This window comes from Ambystoma mexicanum, chromosome 5q (assembly GCF_040938575.1).
Source record: "Ambystoma mexicanum isolate Mex_15411 chromosome 5q, UKY_AmexF1_1, whole genome shotgun sequence".
Taxonomy (NCBI): Eukaryota; Metazoa; Chordata; class Amphibia; order Caudata; family Ambystomatidae; genus Ambystoma; species Ambystoma mexicanum.
In genome coordinates, this window is record NC_090933.1 from 523410771 (window position 1) to 523434860 (window position 24090).

A 24090-nucleotide genomic window follows, 5' to 3' on the forward strand; every position below is an offset into this window, starting at 1 on the left:
TCAAGGCAGTGCACACCGTGTATCATCTTGGAGATGCAACCCACACCATAAGTCCTTGGCACAGAACACATTGAGGGCATAAAAATGGTGTGCATACAACCAGGGACATGTGCATGTGACCAACGATAATCTGCAGGCATGTGTGACTAGTACAGCTGTCCATCATGAATCGACTGACATATACCTTTTATTGCCTCCCATGCAGGTGATAGTGGCTATCCCTTGAAGCCGTGGCTCCGCACCCCTGTCCAAAACCCACAGAACAGGCACAAGGAGGACTACAATCGTTCTCGTTCCCATACCCGTACCCGTGTGGCTATCCCTTGAAGCCGTGGCTCCGCACCCCTGTCCAAAACCCACAGAACAGGCACAAGGAGGACTGCAATCGTTCTCGTTCCCATACCCGTACCCGTGTGGTCATTGAGCAGACCTTTGGCCTGTTGAAGGCACGGTTTCGCTGCCTTAGCCGGTCGGGTGGGGCAGTCCTCTACAGGCATGAGAAGGTGGCAAAACTCATCATGGCATGTGTCATGCTGCACAACATGTGTATCCGACGGAACGTGCCCCTGACATTGAACTGCTACCACCTGGTGATGAGGAAGGGGATGAAGAAGATGTGGCTGCACATCATTGTGGTGCCGATATACAGGAGGGACGTGCTGTGCGTCAGTGATTGCACAATATTTTTAGCACACATGGGTGCAGAGGCTGACATGATAGTTGGACAGAGGGCACTGGGTGTGGGAATACATGTACACCAGTGGAGGTGGAGGGTGTTTGTATGTCATGCTCAAATGCATTTGGGTCCTCTATGAGACTCATGCTCCCTTGGATGTACTCCCCCGCAGACTGCTCCGGGGTGGTGCCGTGGTTGGGGTCGATAGATGTGAGCTGTGGAGATGGTGCCGGACTTGGTGTACCAGGTAGGTCGGAGGAGTCGTCCTCGACGGGCACACACACCTGTCCCTGCACGTCGTCAGCAGTCAGGGGTGCTGTAGCTGCCGCCTCCCCGACAGAGCTGTTCTCTGCAGAGAGTGCCCCTTCAACTGTCTCCTGTGCAAGTGTCACAGGAGTTGTGGGTACAGTGATGATGGGCTTTGGCGGCACCAGTGCCGTGGCATCCTGGGGTGGTTTGTTCTTCGGTGCCTGTCGTGGATTGTGTGGGGCTTTGTAGGTGGAAGGCCTGTTGCCTTCATCCCTGGCCCTCTTCCGGAGTGTAGTCGGCTGTGGGGGTGAGTCCTGGGCCTCGCTGTCAGGATCTGATCCTGTGGGGCTCGAAGAGAGGGACAGCATGAGTGATGGTTTGACAAGCATCATGCATACATTTGTATAATTGCTCATCTACACAATAGAGGCGGATAGGCAGTGCAGTTTGGATGATCACGTTGCTTGCTTTATGGGTGGGTAATGCAGGCATCAGTCGGGGTCACTCATGTTGGGGCGGACGTATGCTATGTGACATGCATATCTGTTGTGGCATGCGTGCAGTGTGACTTATGCCATTAACATCTTAGTGTGGTGTGTGTCAGGTATGGCATTGCTTTGCTGCAGGCATCTGCATGTGTCTGTGCTGCGGACAACAACTACGCTGGGAATGTGTGTGTATTGGGGCATGGCTTGTCTCTTTAGACAGACAAATTGGTGGACTATCATCAGACTTTGCATTACAGTGTTTTCTTAGGACACTCACCTCCTTTAGCCGATGAGGTGGCGCCACACTCCATGTCACCCACGCCTTCGATGGCCCTATTGCCGATCGTGCTGGCACATATCACCTCCCACCGGCTCAGCTTTATTGGTGAGCTTGCTCCTCCACCAGTTGCCATGGACAGGATGTTCCTGACTCGCAGGAGCAGGACATCCCACCTCTTCCAGACATCCTTAGTTGTGCGGGGACTGTTGCCTACCGCGCTGACTCTTCGTGCGACTGGTGCCCAGATTTCCTTCTTCTTGATAACTGCCTCCCTCTTGAGGCTGTGAGCGAATACAACATCGGCATTCTCAGCTAGGATCTCAGCCAGCATGGTGAGCTCACCTTCATTAAAGTGCTCCTTGCACTGGCGGGAGGTGCCTTTTTTCACTGCCTTGGGCATTATATAGTTGTTGTGGGTTGATGTAGGTACATGGCAATATACTCCAGGTCCTAGGTGCTGAGTATGTCAATGGATTGTGTTTTTAAAGGATGGCCACCGTGCTCTTTCCCTTTCCTGTGCGATGACGCTACTTCCGGTTCCGCTTATTTACGGTGACCGTTATTAGCAGTGACCGCTAATGCCGTTTTAATTGATGCCGGTAGTGCTGTCTGCGCTTTACATGATGCCGCTAAGGGCCATTTTTAGGACTTTAACGGCATGGCGGTAATGTCATTACCGGCATGGCGCAAAGCTTGTGCACGCAAACTCGTAATAGCCCTCTATTAGCGGGCTCTTTACTACACGGACACAGTATTTGCTCCATGCCGGTAAGGATGGTTACTTACCTCCAAACTCGAAATGAGGCCCATTGACTTACTTGATTCAGAAAGGGAAAAGAGAGCAAAGAATGCAGGAGACCTTGTGGCAAGCTGGAAGGATATTGAGACTGAAAAGGGGACGGGCAAAAGGCCCTTCTGAAGACCTCGGGGGGAAATTATATTCCACAAGGGGAGGAGTTCGTAGGAGTTCGTAGGAGTTGGGACTAGCTTAGAAATAGATTGGTCCAAGGAAACCACTGACCAGAGTGTCCAATTGAAGCTCAAGGAGGTTTCTAGGCAGGAATGGCACGGCTATAAAAAGTCAGCAGAATCAGTCTGCAGTGAGAGATAATAATAATAATAATAATTTGGCACTTGTATAGCGCTACGAACCCTCAGGTATCTGAGCGCTGCTTATTGTTACCCACGGTGTGTGGTGCTCATGTTCGGGTGAGGTCAGAGAGGAGATTAAGTAGGCCCAAAAGACCTGAGAGGAATGTGCAGCAGGTAAAGGAGGACCGTGAGAAAATTGCGGCATGAATATGGCCGCCTAACCTGAAAGGTCTGCATTGTGCTAAATACTGTCCAAAAATATCCTACTCGATGGCACGGAAGAACGACTCCAGGCGAGCATTATCCTTGTGAAGGCAGCGGGGAAACACATGCAGATTTGCATTCCAATCGCTCTCCTGGAAATACACTATTGGCGAGGGTAAACTGCAATGTGAGTAGAGGCCCGAGCTTCAGTGTCGCGTCGGAGGACGGTGAGCACTGTGGTGCAGGAGCGTTGCAGACGCTGAGGTTGGGCCTCCTGGAAGGGCGGACTGGCCGTGGGCTCAGTAGTGGGGAGCAGAGGCGTGGCTAGGGGGGGGGGCTTAGGGGGCTATAGCCCCTGGTCTTTTGGTTGTAGCCCCGGATAGAATCTCAGGTGCTACAGCCAAAAGGCTAGCTAGCCCCCAGTCCCGACAGCTCTGACATCAGCGTAGCCACGGGTCTTTTCCAGGCCTAGCAACACCCCTGGTGGGGAGATTGCAGGTCGGTACTGAAGTGCCTCCTCTCCCGGCAGATTTGGTTGTCATACTCGGTGGAGAGAGAGTGGGAGTGATCCCTGGAGCACCCCATTACAAAGATTGGAAACCGCTATTTTTACTGTTCACCCAGTGTGGCCGCTGGCCAGGCTATCTTGCTGGAAGTGCGGCGCTCCTGGGAGCACGGCATGATTGATTAGAATGTTCAATGCAGAGACGTCTTTATGGGAGGGCAAAAGGGGCACTTGCCCCGGGCCCCCATCTTGGAGGGGGCCCCACAAGGCTGCCTAATCTAAAAGAGTTAGTGACAAAACCTAAATAGCACACCAATATATGTTATGGTGTGCTGCTGAGGCTCTGAACCTATTGCCTGTCTTTTGTTGACAAATACATTCTGCTCTGATCAATTGATCATGTAATGCATCCTGTGTTCACTGTCTTGCACATAGGTTGTGCGTTCACTACGACACAGTATTCTCACCTTTCTATGGGAATTATATTGATTATGTGCAATATCCAAAGTTGAAATGCATACTGATAAATGTGAGTGCCGCGTTGGTTCAGAAGATATCTCAGTGTTAATATAATCCTAAATTTCAGCCTTTCCTATGTTTGAAGTTGATAAATATGCATGTATGTGTACTTTGTTTTGTAGCGCAACTGGTTCCATTATCAGCAGTGTACCAGTACTAGATAGTGTTTGCTATACAAAACGAATATAGCATCAGTATGGTGAAAGGTCTCGAAATTGGTTTCTTCAGATGTAGGCTTGTAAAACGTAGGCAGCTACCATCAATGAAACCTATAAAGTGGTAGTCTGAGAGATGATTAGGTATGCAAATTCAAGACTGCGCAACCAAAGCGTTCAGGCTTCTATCCTGGCTTCGCCAGCAGAAGATACAGTGATCCTGGACAAATCATCTTATTTCACTGACATTACTGCACTGTCTTCCTTGAAAAGGTCTGCTTCTCACATGCTGAGGGTATTGTCTAGCCCATTCCTTACCTGATCTGACCTTTTATGTAGGCCATGTCAGTGGAAGGGGTCCTAGACAGAAGATAGCGGATCAGATATTGCAGGCCTCTGGATAGCATATTTTAAGGTCTGCTTATTTGGCACAAAAAATGGTGTGCTCGTTCCTCTGCCACCAACTCCCTGCGTGTTAAGCATTTTGCTAAAACAGAGAGCTGGTGGGCGATCACTTTCCTCGGCTGGCTCCCTCCTGTGGAACAGCCTCCCTCTCCCTCTGCGACTTGGGCATGACCTCCTTAAATTCCAAAAAATCCTCAAGACCTTTCTCTTTACCTCTTCCTTCTCCTCCCTGCTAACTTTACAGCAGCGTGACTGATGTGCAAGGCCCATATGTGTCCTCGGAGCCTTGACCCCCCACATCTCTCATCCCAGCTGCTGTCTTTCTGCTGCACTTACTTGGGCTCACCCTACCTATTGGTGGTTGCACTTACATTCTTCTCCCCTTAGCACGTACCCTAAGCACTTCTCCATGAGCATCAAAGCACCTTTCCCTCACCCCTACCCCCTCTGCACTTGCACTTTCTGAACACTCACAAGGCATAGTAGGTTCGTCTCCCCTTCCCTTTATTCTCATTATTGTTTGCACTATTAACTTAATTATTTATCCTTGCTGTAATTCATTGTCATCCTTCCCCTGTGCCACCCTGTTTGCCCTGTGGGCACTTCAAAACAGTTTTGCTAATTGTATAAGCGCCAAACAAGTGACCCATAAATAAATAATCTGAAAGGTTTTTGTGCATGTTTATTAAGAACAGTTTCAAAAGCTTGTGTTTTGGGCCAATTTAAAGCATTAAAATACAGAGAAGAAACCCAGGTGTAATCTCTTAGGTTCATATCCATTAGTATGTTGGTACTTATATACTTTGCTTGATGATGGAGATAAGCTAGAATTATTCCCATTTTTCATAATAAGCTTCTATAACATTTTGTTTTTAAAATGTGATTCGTCCACTTTCCAATTGAGATCTATAAAATGGGATTATTTTACTTCATGGTACATACTAGAAAAGTAAGTGGTAATGTGCAGAAATTGCAGAGTGGGCATAAATCCCAGCATCTCCTTTTAACTAATGTGTAATCCTGACCATTTTATTCAATCTTGCATTGCGTAATCTGTCAACATTGCTAGTCCCTAAATCATTCACAATTGTCACCCTTCGGAGTGATTTTGTTCTCAGTGCATGATCTTCAAAACATCTTCACTCATGGTTTCACTGGATATAGTGTTGCTTCCTCTATAATAATAGGGAGCATTGACATATTGCACACCACAGCCACTTGCACCTTCCTGGTAGCCTCTAACCTTCATCCGCTATCTATGCTATGCTAGGTGTACCTTTCTCCTTGCTTCCCATTGGTCTCGTTGAGCACTTTTGCATTCTGTGAGAGAGCTAATCTGAGTAGTCTGTCTATTTTGGATTATGTGCACCTTTTAAATACGATCTGTGTCCTGAATTTATACTATGACTGGTGTAACTTCCTTGTGACTGCTAATGATGACAAATGGCCTCTATCCATGCAAGAATGCAAGTAGCTGTGTCGTGGACTGCTGATGTTGCCCTTAAAATGCTACTTATTTAACATTCTTATTACAGCAAGAATGAAGAGGGTAAGGGGACTGAAAGGGAATACCATTGGCTTTTTTAATCATTGCGAGGCAACATGTCAAGCTATGTGTTGTGATTGCGATGAGGGGGGGGTGGTGGGAGGGTCCTGACCAGATATTCTGGATCCCTTAATTTCTTTGGTTTGATGGAGGTGGGCCCCAAAGGTGTCCGAGCCCAGGGTCCCAAAAGTGCTTAAGATGGCCCTGGTTCAATTCCCTCGTGATTGGCTACGGAGCATCTGGCCCCTTAGGTGCAGAGCCCGGTTGGGGTAAGTGCAGGCTGAAAACTATATGAGCTGTGTGAGGCACTGAAGAAAATCCTACAAATGCATTGGGGCAGTAGACTGGCATCCGCTGGTAACTACTGACTGAGTAGCAGTATGCATGGTCTTCAAACTCTGACATACGCTGGTAGGAGGAGTGCCAGGAGGGACACATAGGAACCTCTTAAAGAACAGAGGAAGGGCAGTAGAGACAATGAATGTGACTGGTCTGCATTTGGGGTGCTGCAGTAGCTTCCATGGTCAGGGCGCTGGGGTGACTCTGCAGAGACTGGATAATTGGCGAGTTTGTGAGGGCCTAATGGGGATATCTATCTTTTTATATATCATTGCTGCTGGGCAGAACTCTGGTTATTGGTGTCTATTCCTGACACCATAACAGAAATACACCGTGGTCCCTATGTGCAGCCCTGATTTGCCATCAAAGGATATCATAAGGTAGCAAGACTGCGAGCATCTGTTTTCAGCTACAACACTGTAGATATGACCCGTGGCAGAAGGGGCCAATGGACACTTATACAAAGTACCCCTCATAGGAATGCTGCTACAGCAGAGGCAGCGGCGGCGGAATGCAAGGTGGACCCTGTGGGCATGCCAAAAATGGATCCCTACATGACCGTGATGCAGGCAGGCTTTGCCTAAGTGAATGCCCAGCTTGACGATATTGTGGCCACTATCAGCCCCTGCGCACTAAATTAGACAAGGAGAGTGGTCGAATTACAGAGGTTGAAACATGGGTGGGAGACGCACAGCCTGGAACTTCAGTCTGTTGAGAAGGAGCTACTGGTGGTTTGTGCGAAATGCATTGATTTTCAATCTCGCTCCCCCCGGAACAATGTCAGGATAGTGGGAGAACCTGAGAAGGCAGTCCAAGGGCCTATGGAGACTTTTGTGGAAAGCTTGCTGAAATCCATACTCGGCGGTGAGCAATTCACTGCTCAGTTTTTGGTCAAAACGGCGCACTGCTTGCTAGCCCCACTCCGAAAACCTGGAGCGCCACCATGCACAATCATTGCAAGGCTACTAAACTATTGAGACTGGACTTGATCCTGAAACTGGCACGGGAGAAAGGAACGATACACTACGAATCAGCTAGAGTGCATATTTACTCAGATTTCTCTGCGGGGTCCAGGCTGCCAGGCGCACCATTGTCAAACAACTCCTGCGGGAATGTCAGACACTGTATGCCATGATGTTTCCAGCGCATACAATACAGAGGCAGAGCGCACTTCTTTGAATCTCCTGAGGAGGCTGTGGCATACATAGAAAGGTTCATTCCTGTTCCAATGCGGGGAGCCCGGTTGCAGGGTGTAAAGACATAGAATCCTCAAGGGTGCAACCATCATCTGGTGAATGAGTTTAGGACAGGTTGCCTGGCATTATTCAATTTAGCTATGTGTTAATCTGTTATGTCGAGCTATCAAGGACGCACCGCTGAAAGTGGTATGAACTTTATGGTTCAGTTGATGTTCGCATCGTGCCCCCAGGTGTTTAAATGGAGGCATGGTATGGGGAAAACCATCAAGTTGGGGTGGATTGGGCTGGCGGGGGGAAGTGGGCATTGGGTGGGGGTTCAGAAGTTTAAATGTTTGACGGTCATACTATTGGCAACTATATATGAGTTTTTATGGGTGCCATGGCAGAAGGCACACTGGTAGGTGTACATTGCGGGTAAAGGGAAGAGTGGCAATGGTCTCATAATAAAGCTGCTAACAAGGAACGTCCGTGGACTGAATAACCATGGCAAAGCCAAGAATGTTGACAGACACAGATCTAACATACTTATGCTTCAGGAGAATCATGCCCTTGGACGATTTCATGAGACCTTTGCATGAAGATGGGGTCATATGAGATTCTACACTGATTAGTAATTAATTTATTTCTTCATTTGTAGAGCGCACCTAACCCAAAGGTATCTGGGGCGCATTCCTTGAAGATTACAGTGTTGTTACAAAAGTGGAAGACATTACATTAGTGATGCAAAAGGAAACATTCTGACAGAGACATTTCATGACAGTACAGATACAATTATGAACAAAGGAGCGACATTACCGCTCATGTGCGAAGAGACAAGTTTTCAAATTTGTTCTGAAAGTCCAAAAGGACGGTTCTGCTCTTAGAATGGGGGGCATGGAATTCCTAAGTTTAGCAGCTAGTACCCAGAAACTGTTACCCACTGCTTTTTGTAGTTTAAATCTAGGGATCTTTGGAAGGAGTGCATGTGTGGACCGGGTAGGTCTATTAGTTTGATTTTTTGTAAATGTGTTGGCTAGATATTTTGGGGCTGAATTTGAGAGTCACTTATGTGTTAGAGATAGTGTTTTGAAGGCAATTCTATCCTGGATTGGGAGCCAGTGGACATTTCGTCTTGTTGAGGTAATGTGTTGGCTCTCGGGATATTGAGTGCCACTCTTAATGCATTATTTTGTAACACCTGTAGTCTTTTCCCATTGCAGCTGCTTGTGCCTACATACAGGGCATTAGAATAGTCTAGTCTAGATAATATGAGTGCTCTGTCTAAGGTAATGCAACTGCCTGATGAAAGGAAGGGTCTAAAAGCATTGATATGTTTTGATGTGTAGGCCGCCGCTGAGGCCGTTGCATTAACTTGTCGTGTTAGGGTAAGAGCTGGGTCAAGGTAAATACCTAAAGTTTTCACTTCTTTGGAGACTTTGATAGTGATGCTGTCGATGTTAAATGATTTGAATTGGTAATCTAGTTTGTTTAGTCTGTGCTGCGATCTGATAAGGAGTAACTCTGTTTTATCGTTGTTGAGACAAAGGCCGTGCATAGCCATCCAAGCCTGTATGGTTTGGTAGATTTCATTGAGTAGTTTGGAGTCGGTGTCGTAGGAGCCTGTGATGGGAATGAGGATTTGGGGGTCATTTGCATATTTTGTGTAGGTGACACCCAAGTCATCCAAGTGGTCAAAAAGTGGCTTAGTGAAAATATTATACAATGTAGAGGAAACACATGAGCCCTGTGGTACTCCACAAGAGACTGGGGCAGCCTCAGTGGATGCTGTCGGGGCAAATACCCTCATTGTTCTGTTAGAGAGGAAGGACTGTATCCATAAAGAGGCTTTAGTGGAGAAGTGGGACGCCATGATCAGGTGTTTGGAGAGGACTTTATGGTTGACCAGGGCGAAGGCCACTGATAGGTCAAGTAGGAGGAGGAACGCAAGATTGCCATTGTCTTTTAGATCATCCATTTGGATTTTGAAATCTATAAGAGCTGATTCAGTTCCATGACCTGGTCTGAAGCCTGTTTGGCGAAGGCCCAGGAGATTATTAGATTCTTAATGGTTTTGAATTTGCAGGTATGCCGCCCTGTCCAATATATTTGGTAAAAATGGTACAGTTGTTATAGGCCGATAATTGGTAGGGATGTTGGGGTCTTCTGAGCAACGGGATGCCACAGGCATCTTTCAGGTTGGTCGGACGTGATGAATGGAGCAAGCTCCTCCACCGCATCTTTGATGACTATAGCTGGGCAGATGTCACCTTGACATCTGGATGTTTTGAGACTAATTATTTTTTTTACTTCAGTTACAGAAACAGGGGCAAACTCAAATGGCATCAAAGGTTTTGTAGGGGAATCCCTTGGCTCTGAGAATTGGGTATCAAGCGGCAAACTAAGTTTTTTTGCTTCAATGTTCCTTTGAATGAGTGAAAGTTTGTCCAACGAGGGTTTTTGAATGTTTGTGCACCAGGTCGAGTCTTTGGTGCAAGATTCTTGTGGTGGCACAGGAGATTCTAGTTCTCGGATGATGGTAAACAATTCTTTGATACCAGAATGAACGTTCGTAATTCTTTCGTTGTAAGTGGTACTTTTAGTTTGGAGGATGGCAACTTTGTAGTTGTTTGAGGCGGGAGTGAACTTCTCTTTGTTCAGGACCGTTATTTGTTTTCTTCGAATTTGCTTCTGCTGTTCTTTTGGTACTACGCAGTTTTAAGGTTGGTAGTGTACCACGTGTTTAGATGTGCAAGCGGCTTGGCTTTGCCCATTTTTAAAGCTGCTACTTTATCTACAGCCTGAAGTAGGGTTTGATTGTACAGCTCTACCAATGACTATGTGTTCGCGCTGGCGTGGTTAGGGTGATAAGTGATAGGGTACAATAAAGGCAATAATCTATCAACTGTAATGTTAAGTTTATTTCTAGTGAGTGCTGACGGTGCTTGGATAGAGTAAGAGTCTATGAGAGGGTTGTCCTGGATGGTAAGAGAGACAACGCGATAGTCAGACCAAGTGCAAGGTGTGTTAGAAAGAATATTAATGTCACAATTTAGGTCTGCTTACCAGTCCAGAGTTCTGCATTTGATGTCAGTGGGGTTGGTAATACGGTGTGAAAAGCCCAGTTCCGTGATAGTATTGGCTAAGGCGTTGTCATCATTGGCGTAGTTGAAGCCTAGATTTCAATCTCCCAGCAACATAATTTGGGAGCCTGGTTTGGTGTTCCATGTAAGGAGTTGTGCGATATCTACCTCAAATGAGGAAGTAGGACCTGGCGGTCTGTAGATGAGGTGGATAGTCAACGTACGGGAGGCAGTAAGTGGTAGTTTGATGGAAAGGAGTTCTCCTGAGGGGAACCATTGGTTAGGGAGGTCTCATAATCCAAGCTGATGTTTTGTAATGAAGGCAACTCCTCTGCATTTGGAGGCTTCACTGTTCTTACTGAAAATAGTGTAATTTTCGGGAATGGCCAGTGTTAGGCAGAATTATATGCAGTATCCTTTGGGAACAACACACACAATTAAGACTAGAAGTGACAGCACAATTTCACCTTTGGTACAAGCCTGTACTACACAGTTAAAGTGGTAGCAGTGGCTGAGCAGCCAGACTTATCAGAAGAGTAAGTGAGCAGTATCAAATAGTTACACAAAGTACAGCAATTACTATGATTCAGGCAAACACTGACTCAAGGTTTTCAAGTAAAAGAATATACATTTATTTCACTCTTCAGTTGTATAACATTACACTATTATAAGCAGTTTAAAAAAACACACTCTTAATACACCACACCACTTCCCTTAAATTCCAGACAAGTTAAGCTCACAAAAATGAAGTGGGAGCAAAATGGCACTCCAGCAATTTAAAAGGAAGGGAAAGACAAAGTTAACAGAGATTGAATCACACCAACAGGTCAGAGCAATGACACAAGAGAGACTACAGTGGTAAAGTCAGATAGAAAAGGCTTAGGGCCAAAGTCAATAGGTCAAAAGTCTCTTGCTCAAGATAATACAGTTCAGGGTAGTTCGCGGTATTGTTCGTGCCACGGATTCCAGACGAGGTTGGTTGGTAGAAAAGTTAGTTCAAAGAGAAGAGAAGTACAAGCCCTCGGATCGGAGAAAGATTTCACACACTTTCACCGCGGCTGAACGAAATGATCAACCGGATTTGCACCGTACCTTAAAACGGAGAGGGAGCTGAAGCTGAGGCAGACGTTTCTGGTAGTTCCTGCAGACTCACGGTTCCTGAAGCGACTGTCGGACTGATCAGAAGTAGGAAGACTGGAGGGTCCTGCACTACCCAGGGAAGAAACCAGCAGCAGAGCACAGCAACAAATAAAAGGTGCGCTCCTTAAAACCCAAGCAGGGTCCGTCCTTCCTGGCTATCCGGCCCACTGTAGCTCTGTACAGCGAATTCGACCAGAGGAGGGGTCCTGGCTTGCAGTTTGAGTGAACTGGTTGGTCCCACCAGCTCAAGGGAAGAAGTTTCCTGGAGGATCTTCTCTGTCGGATTCTGAAGATTCGGACCTGCAGTAGGGCTTCATCGGGCGGTTCAGTCGTAGGGGTCCTTTTCCGTCAGTTCCTGGTTGGTTCTTTCGTTCCAGTGGCGACTCTGCTCTTCCAGTCCCAGAGACCTGCTTTTTATGCAGTTTCCCCCATTCATACAGCCTGGCTGTCAATCAAACAGCAGGGTGGCTGTCCTGGCAAAGACAGTCACCCAGCCAATCAAACAGGAGTGCGACTTGGGTTACCAAGGGAACCCATGGCAGGGGTCCTAAGACGCCTCCCTCACATCCTGCCTACCCAGACTTTCAAGCGCTTTAAGGAGGGCTTCTGTGTAGAAGCCTGCGAAAAGACAGCGAACAAAGGGACCAAACCTGGTTTGGCACACAGAGTAAAACACGAGAAAGACATTTACAAAAAGAAATGGCGAATAAGACCAGCCGGAACCGTAATAAAACATATATGGTCAAGCGGGTTTATGTTTGAGGCTAATATAATAGCCTAAAGCAATACCATGGTTATTTAAGATAACCGCAGTATAAAAAATAGGGTAGATACCACTGCCACCAGCCAAGTCTTAGTGTAAAGGGAGCGAAACAATGCTCCAAGAGACACAGACAAAAAGGGATAAGTATTAACCCTTTCCAATACTCCATGTAAGATGGGGTGTACTGGGTCTGTGGTTAAAGTGACTATTATAAAGTTAATGGCAACTTTATTTTTTCTGGGGGACAGTAGTCAGCCCCAGAAAAATTGAGATAGTGGGAAGTCTAAAAGACAACCCTGTGTCACTGCACTGAAGGTGCTGTGTAACACACATGAAAAATATGGTGCCCTGGAGTAGGTGAGGCTCCAGTGCCCAACATCACACAAAGTACAAATACACACAGCAAAACACATGTAAGAGTGGGAAAAAGAGCGCACACTCTTACTAGGTGAAAAAAATAAACCCTAGAAATCCAGCAAAGTTGCTGAGGGACTCAGTAGGTAAAGGAAATTAGCCATTTATGAGAATTCTCCCTAACACTCGCCCGCCCCTCCCCCAGACTAAGTGACAGGAGGATTTAATCCACTCCTGGATGAATCTCTACCTCTAGTCAGTTAAAAACATCCTAGAGAGACCATTAGCATTTTGGTGGTGACATCCTGCTCTGTGCTCAATGGTGAAATCAAACCCTTGCAGGCAGATTGACCATCTTAGTAGTTTTGGGTTCTCCCCTTTCATTTGCATTAACCATCTCAAGGGTTGGTGGTCTGTCTGAATCACAAAGGTAGATCCATACAAGTATGGTCTAAACCTCTTCAGAGCCCACACAATGGCAAAACATTCATGCTCTATGGTTTCCCATCTTGTTTCTGGTTCCTTCAGTTTCCTACTGATGAAGCAAATGGGGTGCTCGCTACCTTTCTCATCCAGTTGACTAAGGACTGCACCTATACATATATTGGAGGCATCTGCCTGCACAATGAAGGGTTGGTGGTAATCAGGAGCTCTTAGGACTGGAGCTTGGCAAAGTGCTTTCTTCAGGCTTTCAAAGGCTTGAGTGCACTCTTCATTCCATCTAACCTTTTTAGGGAATTTTGGAGAGGAGATCACATTCAAAGGAGAGGCTAGGGACCCATAGTTCTCTATGAAATTCCTGTAGTACCCAGTGAGACCTAGGAAAGCTCTCACTTGGGTTTGAGTAGTAGGGGTGGCCCAGTTTTGCACAGCTTGTACTTTGCTGGGCAATGGCCTTATTTCACCTCCTCCTACCTCATGACCAAGGTAGACCACTTTACTCTGACCAATTTGACATCTGCTTGCCTTTATGGTCAGATGGGCCTGCTCAAGAGCCTGCAATACATATCCCAGGTGATCAATATGTTCTTTCAATGTAGGGCTGAACACTGCAATGTCATCCAAGTATGCCATGCAGAAGTCCTCCATCCCATTCAGAACTTGATTAACCATCCTTTGAAATGTAGCAGGTGCATTCTTTAGTCCAAAAGGCATAACCTTAAACTGGTAGAGGCCTGCTGGGGTGGAGAATGCAGTTTTCTCCTTGGCATGGTCTGTCAGAGCTATTTGCCAATAGCCTGAAGTTAGATAAAATGTACTGAGGTACTTGGCTGAACCAAGTCTATCCACCAGTTCATCTGTCCTTGGCAAAGGATGGGCATCAGTCTTAGTGACTGCATTTAGAGCTCTATAGTCCACACAGAATCTCAACTCTTTGGATCCTGCCTTTGGTACTAGAACAACTGACTAGACCATGGACTTGTAGATTGCTCTATAACCCCGAGATAAAGCATCTTGTTGACCTATCCTTCGATGTGGGATCTCACATGTTCTGACATCCTGTAACCTCTGCTTTTCACAGGTAAACAGTCACCAGTGAGAATATCAGGCTGGCCCCAAAGGGTCAAGCCTGGTGATAATGAAAACAGGGAGGCAAACTGATTCAACAGAACTTTGCACTCCTCCTGTTGTTCAGAAGTCAGCTGAGAAGATATACTACAGATTTAGTACGGCAGTTAATGGCTTGTTTAATTTTGATTTCCTTGCCATTCCGATCCTTGAATGTGTCATTGGGTTCGCTCGCAAACTTGTACATTGTACAGTTACCACAATACTATGTGTATGCAATATGATATATATAGGCAGTACAATTCGAGAGTTGAAAATCCGAATAAGGGAATACCTTTCAAAAATTGGGAGCCAAGATATTTGTTTGCCCTTAGCAGCACATTGGCAGAAATGCCATCAAATGGAGAAGAAGAGTGACCTCAAATTCATTGGCTTACAATATGTCCAATTGGGCAAAAGAGGAGGAGATAGATAAAAAGCACTGCGCCAGGCAGAAGCTAGAACTATTTGTGTACTTAACAGCACTGTAACTGGATTGAACTCTGATAATGAAATGGTGTCATTTCTTTGGATAATTTACTTTAATGTACAAAACTGCTGTCTGAATGGATAGTATTGAGATCTACAATGTAAAAAAAGTGGCAATTGTAAATTAACCATTTCATATGCACAATGTGAACCCTGAAAACATGATAAGATGACTAGATTCAATCAACTCTACACACCTTAATGGTGTATAACAAAAGAATGAACCATAAGAATACTAATGAGTGGTATATTTATACAATGTTACAATATATGACGTAAGTAATACTAGCATTCTAGAATTAGGCGCAAAGGTACATTTTCAACTCGCTCATCTTTTGAGATTATAAATTATAAATTCTGCACAAACGTAAATATCGGACATCATACCGCGTTAACCATTAATTGAAGTGTACATTGGTTCCAAACACATAATTAATCATCATTGGTTAATATGCAACTAGGACCTATGGGTTGGAATTTAATACAAGGGAAGAACTTTCCCAAAAGATGGCCACCGCAATACGCCGTCCACATCTGTAAACGCAAAGGACGGACACAGTCATCCACCATTGCCCGAGCAACATTTGAATGCTCTTTAGTAGTGTCCTCGCTAGACCACGAGTTGTAGCATTGAGCCAACGCGAGGGACGACGGAGGGCACGTTATGTAGGTAAGAGACCGTCGATGTAATGTAATGAATTTAGAATACACAGAACGATCCCAGGAGTCTAAAATAGAAGCGCACCATGATCGGCACATTGGCTAAAGTAGCTATAGGGATATGCAATAGTACGTGTAAGAAACCATCTGTACATGGATTGAAGAGGAAAGATATTGGTGCAAAGGCGGGCGATTCCGGTAAACGTAACTAGAGGGAACAAAAGACGGGCATGTCTACAGTGGATAATCTAAAAACAAATAATGAACTAGATCAATTGAACTATAGGTGATACGGAATAGATAATAAGGCAACGATGGGAAGAAAAATTGCGTCTATATTGAAAATGGAATTCAATTAAGATGAAAAGGTGCAATTTACAAAAAGCAGATAAAACTAATGCGGAATCTAATCAAACAATCTGGCGACAACAGGTACGAGAAATTAAATGCAAAACCTTTGATATTTATCCGCAGGGATCAGAACCTTTAAATTGGTAAACACACAACAACGTTTGTTACCCTAACAACGCATCAAAGGTAATTTGGAACACCAATTCTATACATTTCCATATGAGAGTAATATGGACTGTTATTCTAAAATGATTTGCATTGTGGTAACCTGAATCTTACAACCTGTTTTTTGTCTTTTGTGCTGTCTCTCCCAAAAACTTTCAAAACTACTTGGCAATCCGACCCTTCCCCAACCCAAATCTCTGTTTTATTTTGGTCTTTTACTTTGGTTTTTTGAATTTTCCAATTTCTTTTTGCTGTCTTTTGTGGCATTTCTCCTTTTAATGTTTGATTGCGACCATTGTTCTTTTCATTCACTGTCGTACATGTGATTATTTATGATAGTACTATTAGCCCTGATTTGAAGAAGGCCTTCAGTGGCCGAAACACGTGTCATCACTATAGGGCATGAATTAAAACTAGATTAACGCAACTACATGAGTATGGCGCAGTTCTTGTATTCTGAGTTTGTAGATTAAATATTATTTGTAAGGTGGTTGAGCTGACACCTTTCCGCCTAACTCAGATTAGACGCGACAGAATATATGGACTAACAGTAATACAAAAAGTAGGGGGATTAACAAAACCAAGTGTCGCCTGACAGACTAGCCTCTCAAAAGGAGTCCAAGTGGTTATTTATATGGAATAAAGACCATCGGATTCAGGCTTGTGGGGGTCTCAGAAGGATAGGTAGCATTTGACCAAGAGTTTAGAAATTGATATTCAGAGGAACGAGATTGTCGGGGTTTGCAAAATGAACACAGGGGATTCTGGGACCGGTAGTGAGTTGTCGGAGTAGATGGAGTGTTTGTAAAAGAGTAATCCAAAGGATGTAGAGAAAAATGGTTGAGCTTTTTGCGGGTAGAAAATGGTAAAGCTGGGTTTCTGGGAGATGTGATTTTCCACTTTATAGGATTGGTGCGCCTAGATAATTTCCTACATGGGGGGGTTGGTAAATTCTGATACGGGAGACTTTATGGGAGAAAGGTGGCAAGATGTAGTATAGCCCACAGAGGTCTCTGGGACCTCAACCTACTCGTCCTCTTCGTCTACAACATACCGCGTCTCACCTCGAGTATTCCCCCGAGCACAACCCCGGGTTCCCTTACACAGGTGATCCTCCCCCACTGGTCTACCCCCAGGAACTGGATACAACAGCAATGGCTGTGTCCTGGCCACCTTTAAAAGGGTTTCTCGAGGCTGTACAGGGGGGAACACCCTCAGGTTTCTCACAGGAGCCACACAGCATTGAGAGACAGCAGTGTCCACCACCAGAGCCGGGACTGAGCCAACCAGCGGGCATGTGGTTACAGCCCAAAAGGGGACCTCTGATGATGTCAAGCGTGGGGTATCCTGTGTAGGACACCAGCGCCAAAGATGTCGAGCATCTGCTTCCTGAAATCTCCCACTAGTCTGGAGTGGAGGAATGCATGGAGAAAAGTACCCGTAATGTAGGATTCGAGTCCTCCTAGGCATCCATGGAGCAGGAGTGATGAATCCACTTCTTGGAGGAAGATGAAGTGCAGTGGTGCCTATAGGAGTCACTGTAGGAGAGGGACCTCTTCCTACGCTTTTCCTTCATTCCCTTTCAGAATACAGGATACCCATCTACAGCGTCTTCCACCACAGACTTCTTGCACTCCGTTCCCGGGGAGTTCAAAGGCATTTTCTTACCACCTTTGTTGTAGTAGATGCAGAGCTTTGTGGCCCTCTCCCCGAGGGCCTTAGAGTGCATAGACTGTTAACAACTGCGATCATATGTGCTGTTGTCATACCGAGGAAGTAGAGACATAACCTGTTGGTGTCAAACACAGACATTTGCTTCCCGCAGTCCATGCAGAGCTTGAAGCACGAGACAGGATTAGGCATAACGCAAGAAAATTAGCAAAGCTAAGTGGCATTCCTGAAGCGTACGAGTGCATGGAAATAGGGATCTGATGTCATGGAGTGCACCGGCTCAATACACCCTGACCTCATGCCTAGCATTGGATGTGCAACAGCGCTGTGCAGAATCAACACAGAGCTGCCCTGCACCACCATGTGGCTCATAAAATATCAGAAAACAGCTGGTGGTGGAGATAGAATATCCAAGATGAGGAATCTGTGGAAGGAAGGAATCTATCTGAAAAAATCCTATTTATCTATCGTCTTGGTCAATTTCACCACACTAAACAAATTTACTTCAAGTCCCTACACCTCAGGAGGGAAATCTCAATAATGCAAAACAACAAATGTAACTAAAACTTCAGTATTGATTACCTAGCAAAGGGATGGTCTTCATCACAGTAAACATCAATTCAGCACCGGTCTGGCTCCGACTTCGACTGTGGCTGTAACGACAGTAGCTGTGTATCCATTGTATCAACCAATCTTCTCTGGTCTTACTTTCTCTATGCAGACCTTTCAAAAGCTTCATGGAAACTGAAAAGTTGTTCTATAAAGAAGGGGAAATGGCAAGTACTCAGTCCACTTGCATGTTGGAGATTGCATTTGTTAAGCATATTATAATGATAGTTTGGCAAATACACAATCCGTGAGAAATAAAGTGGTTACTCACTAGTAATATCTAGCTATGAGATATGTTTTCACCCGAGATATACATTTCTGAATGTTCCATGTTGCTGCATTTACCCATTGGCACTTTCAGTTATCCAATACCAGGGTGCATTGCCAGTAATGTCATTAAACCCACAAAAAGGGCTTGACTCATCAGAAAAAAGGTTATGCTTGATTCTGATCACATCCACAACTCCACATCGCACAATCAAAACAAGGAGTCCTGTCTTGTTTTGACAAAGTAAAATCATTCTTGGTATTTTACTTCATCAAAAGTACTTTGCAGGGGAGTTGGGGCATAGGTAGAGTGGGAAGGTTAGGGTGCTGGATTGGGAGACGCTAGGGGTGCATTTAGTCGTTTTGTTGAAGTGAAGTACCACAAACTATTTTACTTCAGCAAAACGTAGAACCAAAAAATCTAACAAGAGACGCATAAAGGAAAAATAGTTTACTTCTGAAACACAAGGGGTATACAGTACGAGAAGTAATCCCACCACATAAAACCCTAGTCAGACCTCTATAGGACATTGGGTTTCATTCATAGTGAAGAAATGGTAAAGGTAAACGTTTGCCCAATACAGTTAGCAAACATAGCGGGGGATATGCTAGGAGATTAACCAATTTAAGTGCACCAGTAGTCTGCAAGGAAGGAGTCTGATGTGCTTACAAGTATTTGTAGGTCCAATCTTGGAGCAGTAATAGCTGCTCAATATTCTATTCAGACAACGAAGGAGATCTTGCAAGGATATACTGCTGGAAAATGCATGTAATACATTTGTAAAGGTTTTATAAAGATCATGTCTACCTAGATAGCAAATGAGTTATGCGAAGGGTGGGATAGTGTGATACAGGTTGTGTACATGAGGAGGGAGAGGCAAAACTGCATTTGAGAGGGGTTAGTGAGTTAGCAATGCTAAGGACAACCAATGAGGCAATGAGGCTTGTAAAGCTTTATACTGTTTCGAAAAATGGAAACTAACCAACCTGCAAACAATGAGATGAAGGGGTGAATCTGGATTCAAATAACAGTGACCAAGGACTACACAAGCATCAACAGTAAACAGCAACAACCAATCGAGGAGAAACCGCTAACCAGCCATCAGTGACTCTGAATTCAGTGGTAGAAAGAAGGCTGACAAAGTGGGGATGAAGCATGGTCTGCTACATGATAAAGACCCCTATGGAAGGTTTGTTCACAGGAGACACAACGTCAATGTGAGGAGTGGAAGACGATGCATGTTTGACATGGTGGTCTTCTAAGGACAATCTAGGGATGATGCGATAAAAGTTTAAGTCAGCTTAAGCACTGTAGTAGAACCATCAGAGAAGAATGAGCTTGGCATGGTGGGTAGAGTGTGCCAGGGGGAGAGTGGCATCTCTGAAAGGGGAGTAATTGTCTCTCATTTGCTCAATCTGAATCTCTCTAACACAGAGGTTCTTTTCTTCCCAGCTACCTCCATTTCCCCCTCCCTCTCTCTTCTTTCCCCCCCTGTCTGCTTTCTTTCGCCCCATCTGGCCAAAACCAGTGTGTTGTTTTTGACCTCTCTCACTCGTTTTCCCTTCACATTTCTGCTATTGATTACTCCTGCTGTTATGACCTCTGCAACATCCGACACGATCGTCCTTACCTCTCTTTTCATGCCACTAAGCTTCTTCTTTCCTGTCGGATCTTTTCTTGTATTGACTATTGTTCTGCTCATCTTCTTGGCCTTAATGCGTCTCACATTACCCCTTTTCAATCTGTGTATTATTCATGTGTTTGTTTTCTTTTTTCCCTCCCTCCTCGTTCTTCTATCTCTTCTTCTCTATGGTCCCTATCTCATCTTCCTTTTGAATCCCATCTTCTCTTCCATTTTCTTTCCATTGTTTTCAAGTGTATCCATGGTCTTGCCTCCTCCATCTGTCATTAATCCTGCTCTACGCCCCACCCATGCATTATGCTCCAAGCACCAATTCCTCCTCTCTGACCCTAAACCCCCTACACGTTTTCGTTCCTTCACCTTGTTTGTCCACTAGCATTGGAACTCCCCTCCGCTATCTATCCGTCGTTCTATCTCTCTCTGTATCTTTCAAACTAATCTGAAGACGTTCCTCCTATCTCAGCTCTCCAATTAACTGCTGTGCCTTCACTGTTTTTTCGCAGAATGTATTAACCATTTTTTGATGTACCGTTTTTTTCTTTATTTCTGTTCAGTGCTTAGGCATAAAGTGCTATACAAATCCAGAGCGGGGGGTTAAACATCAAGCATGCAAGTTAAAGCGCCAAGATGCCCCGGGGCTCGGCAAGCTATATAAATGAATAAAGAAATAAATACAAAGAACAAAAGAAAGAATGTAACCTTTACAATAGGGAAGGTGCTAAGATTTGATGGTATCTGATTCGTTTGAGGCAGAATAAGCTCACAATGGGATGCTTAATTTAATAAAAGAGGGGGCTCTGTGATGGGCAATAGATACTTTTATGTCATACGAAATGTGGGGAGTGGTGGGGCTTTGTGGGCCAGCTTATTGGTTAAATCCCCCCCATTACAGTAATGTATTCAATCTAATTAATATAGCACACAATAGCGCTAGGCAGTTGGTGACCTAAACCCCACATGCCTGTCAATCACTGCTAATCTTTTGGTGCATTCTTGTTTTATCCCCCTTTTTCCCTGTGTAGGCAGCACCCAGCCTCAGCTGAGCTGGTGCAAGTGGATCTGTGACCTACGCCTCACCTACCTGCCTAGCACTGGCCCCGCCATTCCTTTCTTAACTGTTGGAACAAAGGGTGTCCCTTGTCCGGATGACCAAAGTGAATTGCAGACAAAAAAGGCAATTCCTGTTGGAACCTCTCCGGACCCGATGGATCTAGGACCAGAACCCTTGCTCCTGCAACATCAAGCAAACTCCCATGAATATGTGTTACACCTCTCTCTAACAAAAGCGAATCTTCACCATCACCACCCTTGCCGCTCACCAGCAGCCTCATGAACATTGCATCGCAGCAACATCACCCGCGTCACCATAGACTGCATCAACACTATCATCCACCACTATACAAAAGCGGATGCTTGCCAATGTCCACTCAGAAATCATCCATGCATCAGACATTGACAACCTCATCACCACACATGATTTGGATGCCATCTTTATTAGCAAGAGCTGGATGACATCCACCTCCACTCACAACCTAGACATCTTCATCCCCGTTGACTAGAGAATTCTACAAGACCATCCAAACAAGATATGCAGAGGCCTCACCATCAATCAACAGGCACCATGCCATGCACCCAACTGGACATCGCCACAATCGGCTCTTTTGAAAACCTTTCCCGTCACTTCCCTCTCCAAAAAACACTGTCAATTTCCACCTTATCTACAGAAAACCTAAGCCGAACACTTCCCTCATGCGAAACTTCAAGGATTTGCTCACTGCCATGCCTCTCATATATAACAACAACATCTTCCTATGCGATTTCAAAATCCCAGGCAACCTAGAAACCAAGTCAATGAAGGAAGATCTCCACTGCCTACTCGACACTCAACCTCACACAGCACATGAAAGTCCCAACTCAAAGGAAAGGTAATATCCTCTACCATATCATCACTGCCCTGCCAACCTCTGTCACAGCTCTGCAATACCGCTTCAATGGTCGGACCATCTGGCAAACTACTTTGACATTAGTCACAGCACCCCAGTCAACCACACACATCGGAAACCCAGCAAACAAGAATTCAGAGCATTCAACAACTTCCCAGTGGTGGCTCTCATGGAAGACTTGGCCATCCTACAGATCACTTGGGCCAATATACTGCAGTCAAAACAAGGACCGCAACTCACTTCTGCAAGAGCCCAGCAACACCCTAACAACCCCCATCAACCGCCATGCCCCACTGAAACAAAACACCCTCAAGCTAAAACCTTCCACACGCTGATACACTCAGGAACTCAACGAACAAAAGAATCATCAAAAGACAAAGACTTGGCAAAAATCATGCACTGCATCCAACCTCACCCTGGTTCTAGGAACTCTGTGCTACACACAGACAGACAGACGACTGATCACCACTGTCAAAAGGTCAACTACTACCGAAACAGCATACCCAATGGCAACAATTCATGTAAAGCTCTCTTCAAAGCCATCAAGCATTGCATTAACCCTTGGGCGAACTGACCCATACAGAACTCCATCAAATAACGCACCAACATCAACTCTTTCTTCATCAACAAGACCAGCATGATCTGCGAGCACATTGACACCAATGCCACAACTGAGAGAACACTACACATGCCAAACTTGCAAAACCACCACTAACTGGACCATTTTCAAGACAGTCACTATGATACACCTCCCATCCACACTAGCATCCCTCAAGCCCACATTGTACGGGAGCAATACGCCACCTGCCTCTGTACTCAAAACCCTTCCCCTTTTGACCAAAGCACTCCTCTCTTACCTGACTATCATCAAAAGCTCCTTCACCCAAGGCACCTTCTCCTCACCCTCAAAACTGGGAAAATCCTCCCACTTTGACCCAGTCGACCTCAGTAACTATTGCACATTTACTCAGCTTCCTTTACTAGGGAAGAACCTTGAGAAAACAGTAGCCAGACAACTCCTCCAACATATTAAAGCCAACAACCTCTGTCAGTCCTACAAATCTGGTTTCAGAGCCATATGAGCAATCTGGTTTCAGAGCCATAGGAAGTACTGAAATAGCTACCATCCAGATGCTGGTGACCATCCTTTCCTCCTGGTTCTTCCTGATCTCTTAGCGGCATTCAATACAGGTAGGCCACAAAATACTGAGATTCTACATCGCCCCATGGGGAACAGTGAGATCGCCCTCCACTGATTCAAATCCTACCTTGATAACCGACAGACATCAGTTAAAATGGATTACTCTAGATCACCAACTCTACCCTTCACCTAGGGAGTCCTGCAAGTATCCATCCTCTCCCCCGTGATCTTCAACCTTAACATGGAACCGATTCAAACCCTTCTGGCTCCACACAACATACACATCCAGCAATACGCAGATGACAAAGCACTCAACCTGAAGAGCTCCTTAATTGAAGACGTCCACAGACTTGAGTCCTGCCTAACAGTCCGGGGTGTCCAGTGCTTACCTGATGCTCAACCACTCCACAAATAAATGGTGGTGGCAATGGCTTCCTGGGAGGTTTTCCAGCGACTACCCTGGCACCCCTGAGATGAGTGTTACATGCTGCAGCACAACTACTCATCAAAGGACTCTGCAAAACTTGAATAGAACACATCACCCCTACTCTCATTGAGCTGCATTGGCTACTGCTGCAAGCATGTATCATCTTTAAATCCTACTGCATCATTTGCATGGCTATAGCCCTC

General features: G+C 45.3%; 1 protein-coding gene across 1 annotated transcript in view; it reads right to left on the reverse strand.

Moving 5' to 3' along the window:
* PRKDC (protein kinase, DNA-activated, catalytic subunit) overlaps nt 1-24090 on the reverse strand; it is a 3362625-nt gene that overhangs the window by 692582 nt on the left and 2645953 nt on the right. The window contains exon 70 of the mRNA XM_069621025.1: nt 18440-18614. Coding sequence (XP_069477126.1) covers nt 18440-18614 — 175 coding nt within the window. The remainder of the gene's footprint in view (nt 1-18439; nt 18615-24090) is intronic.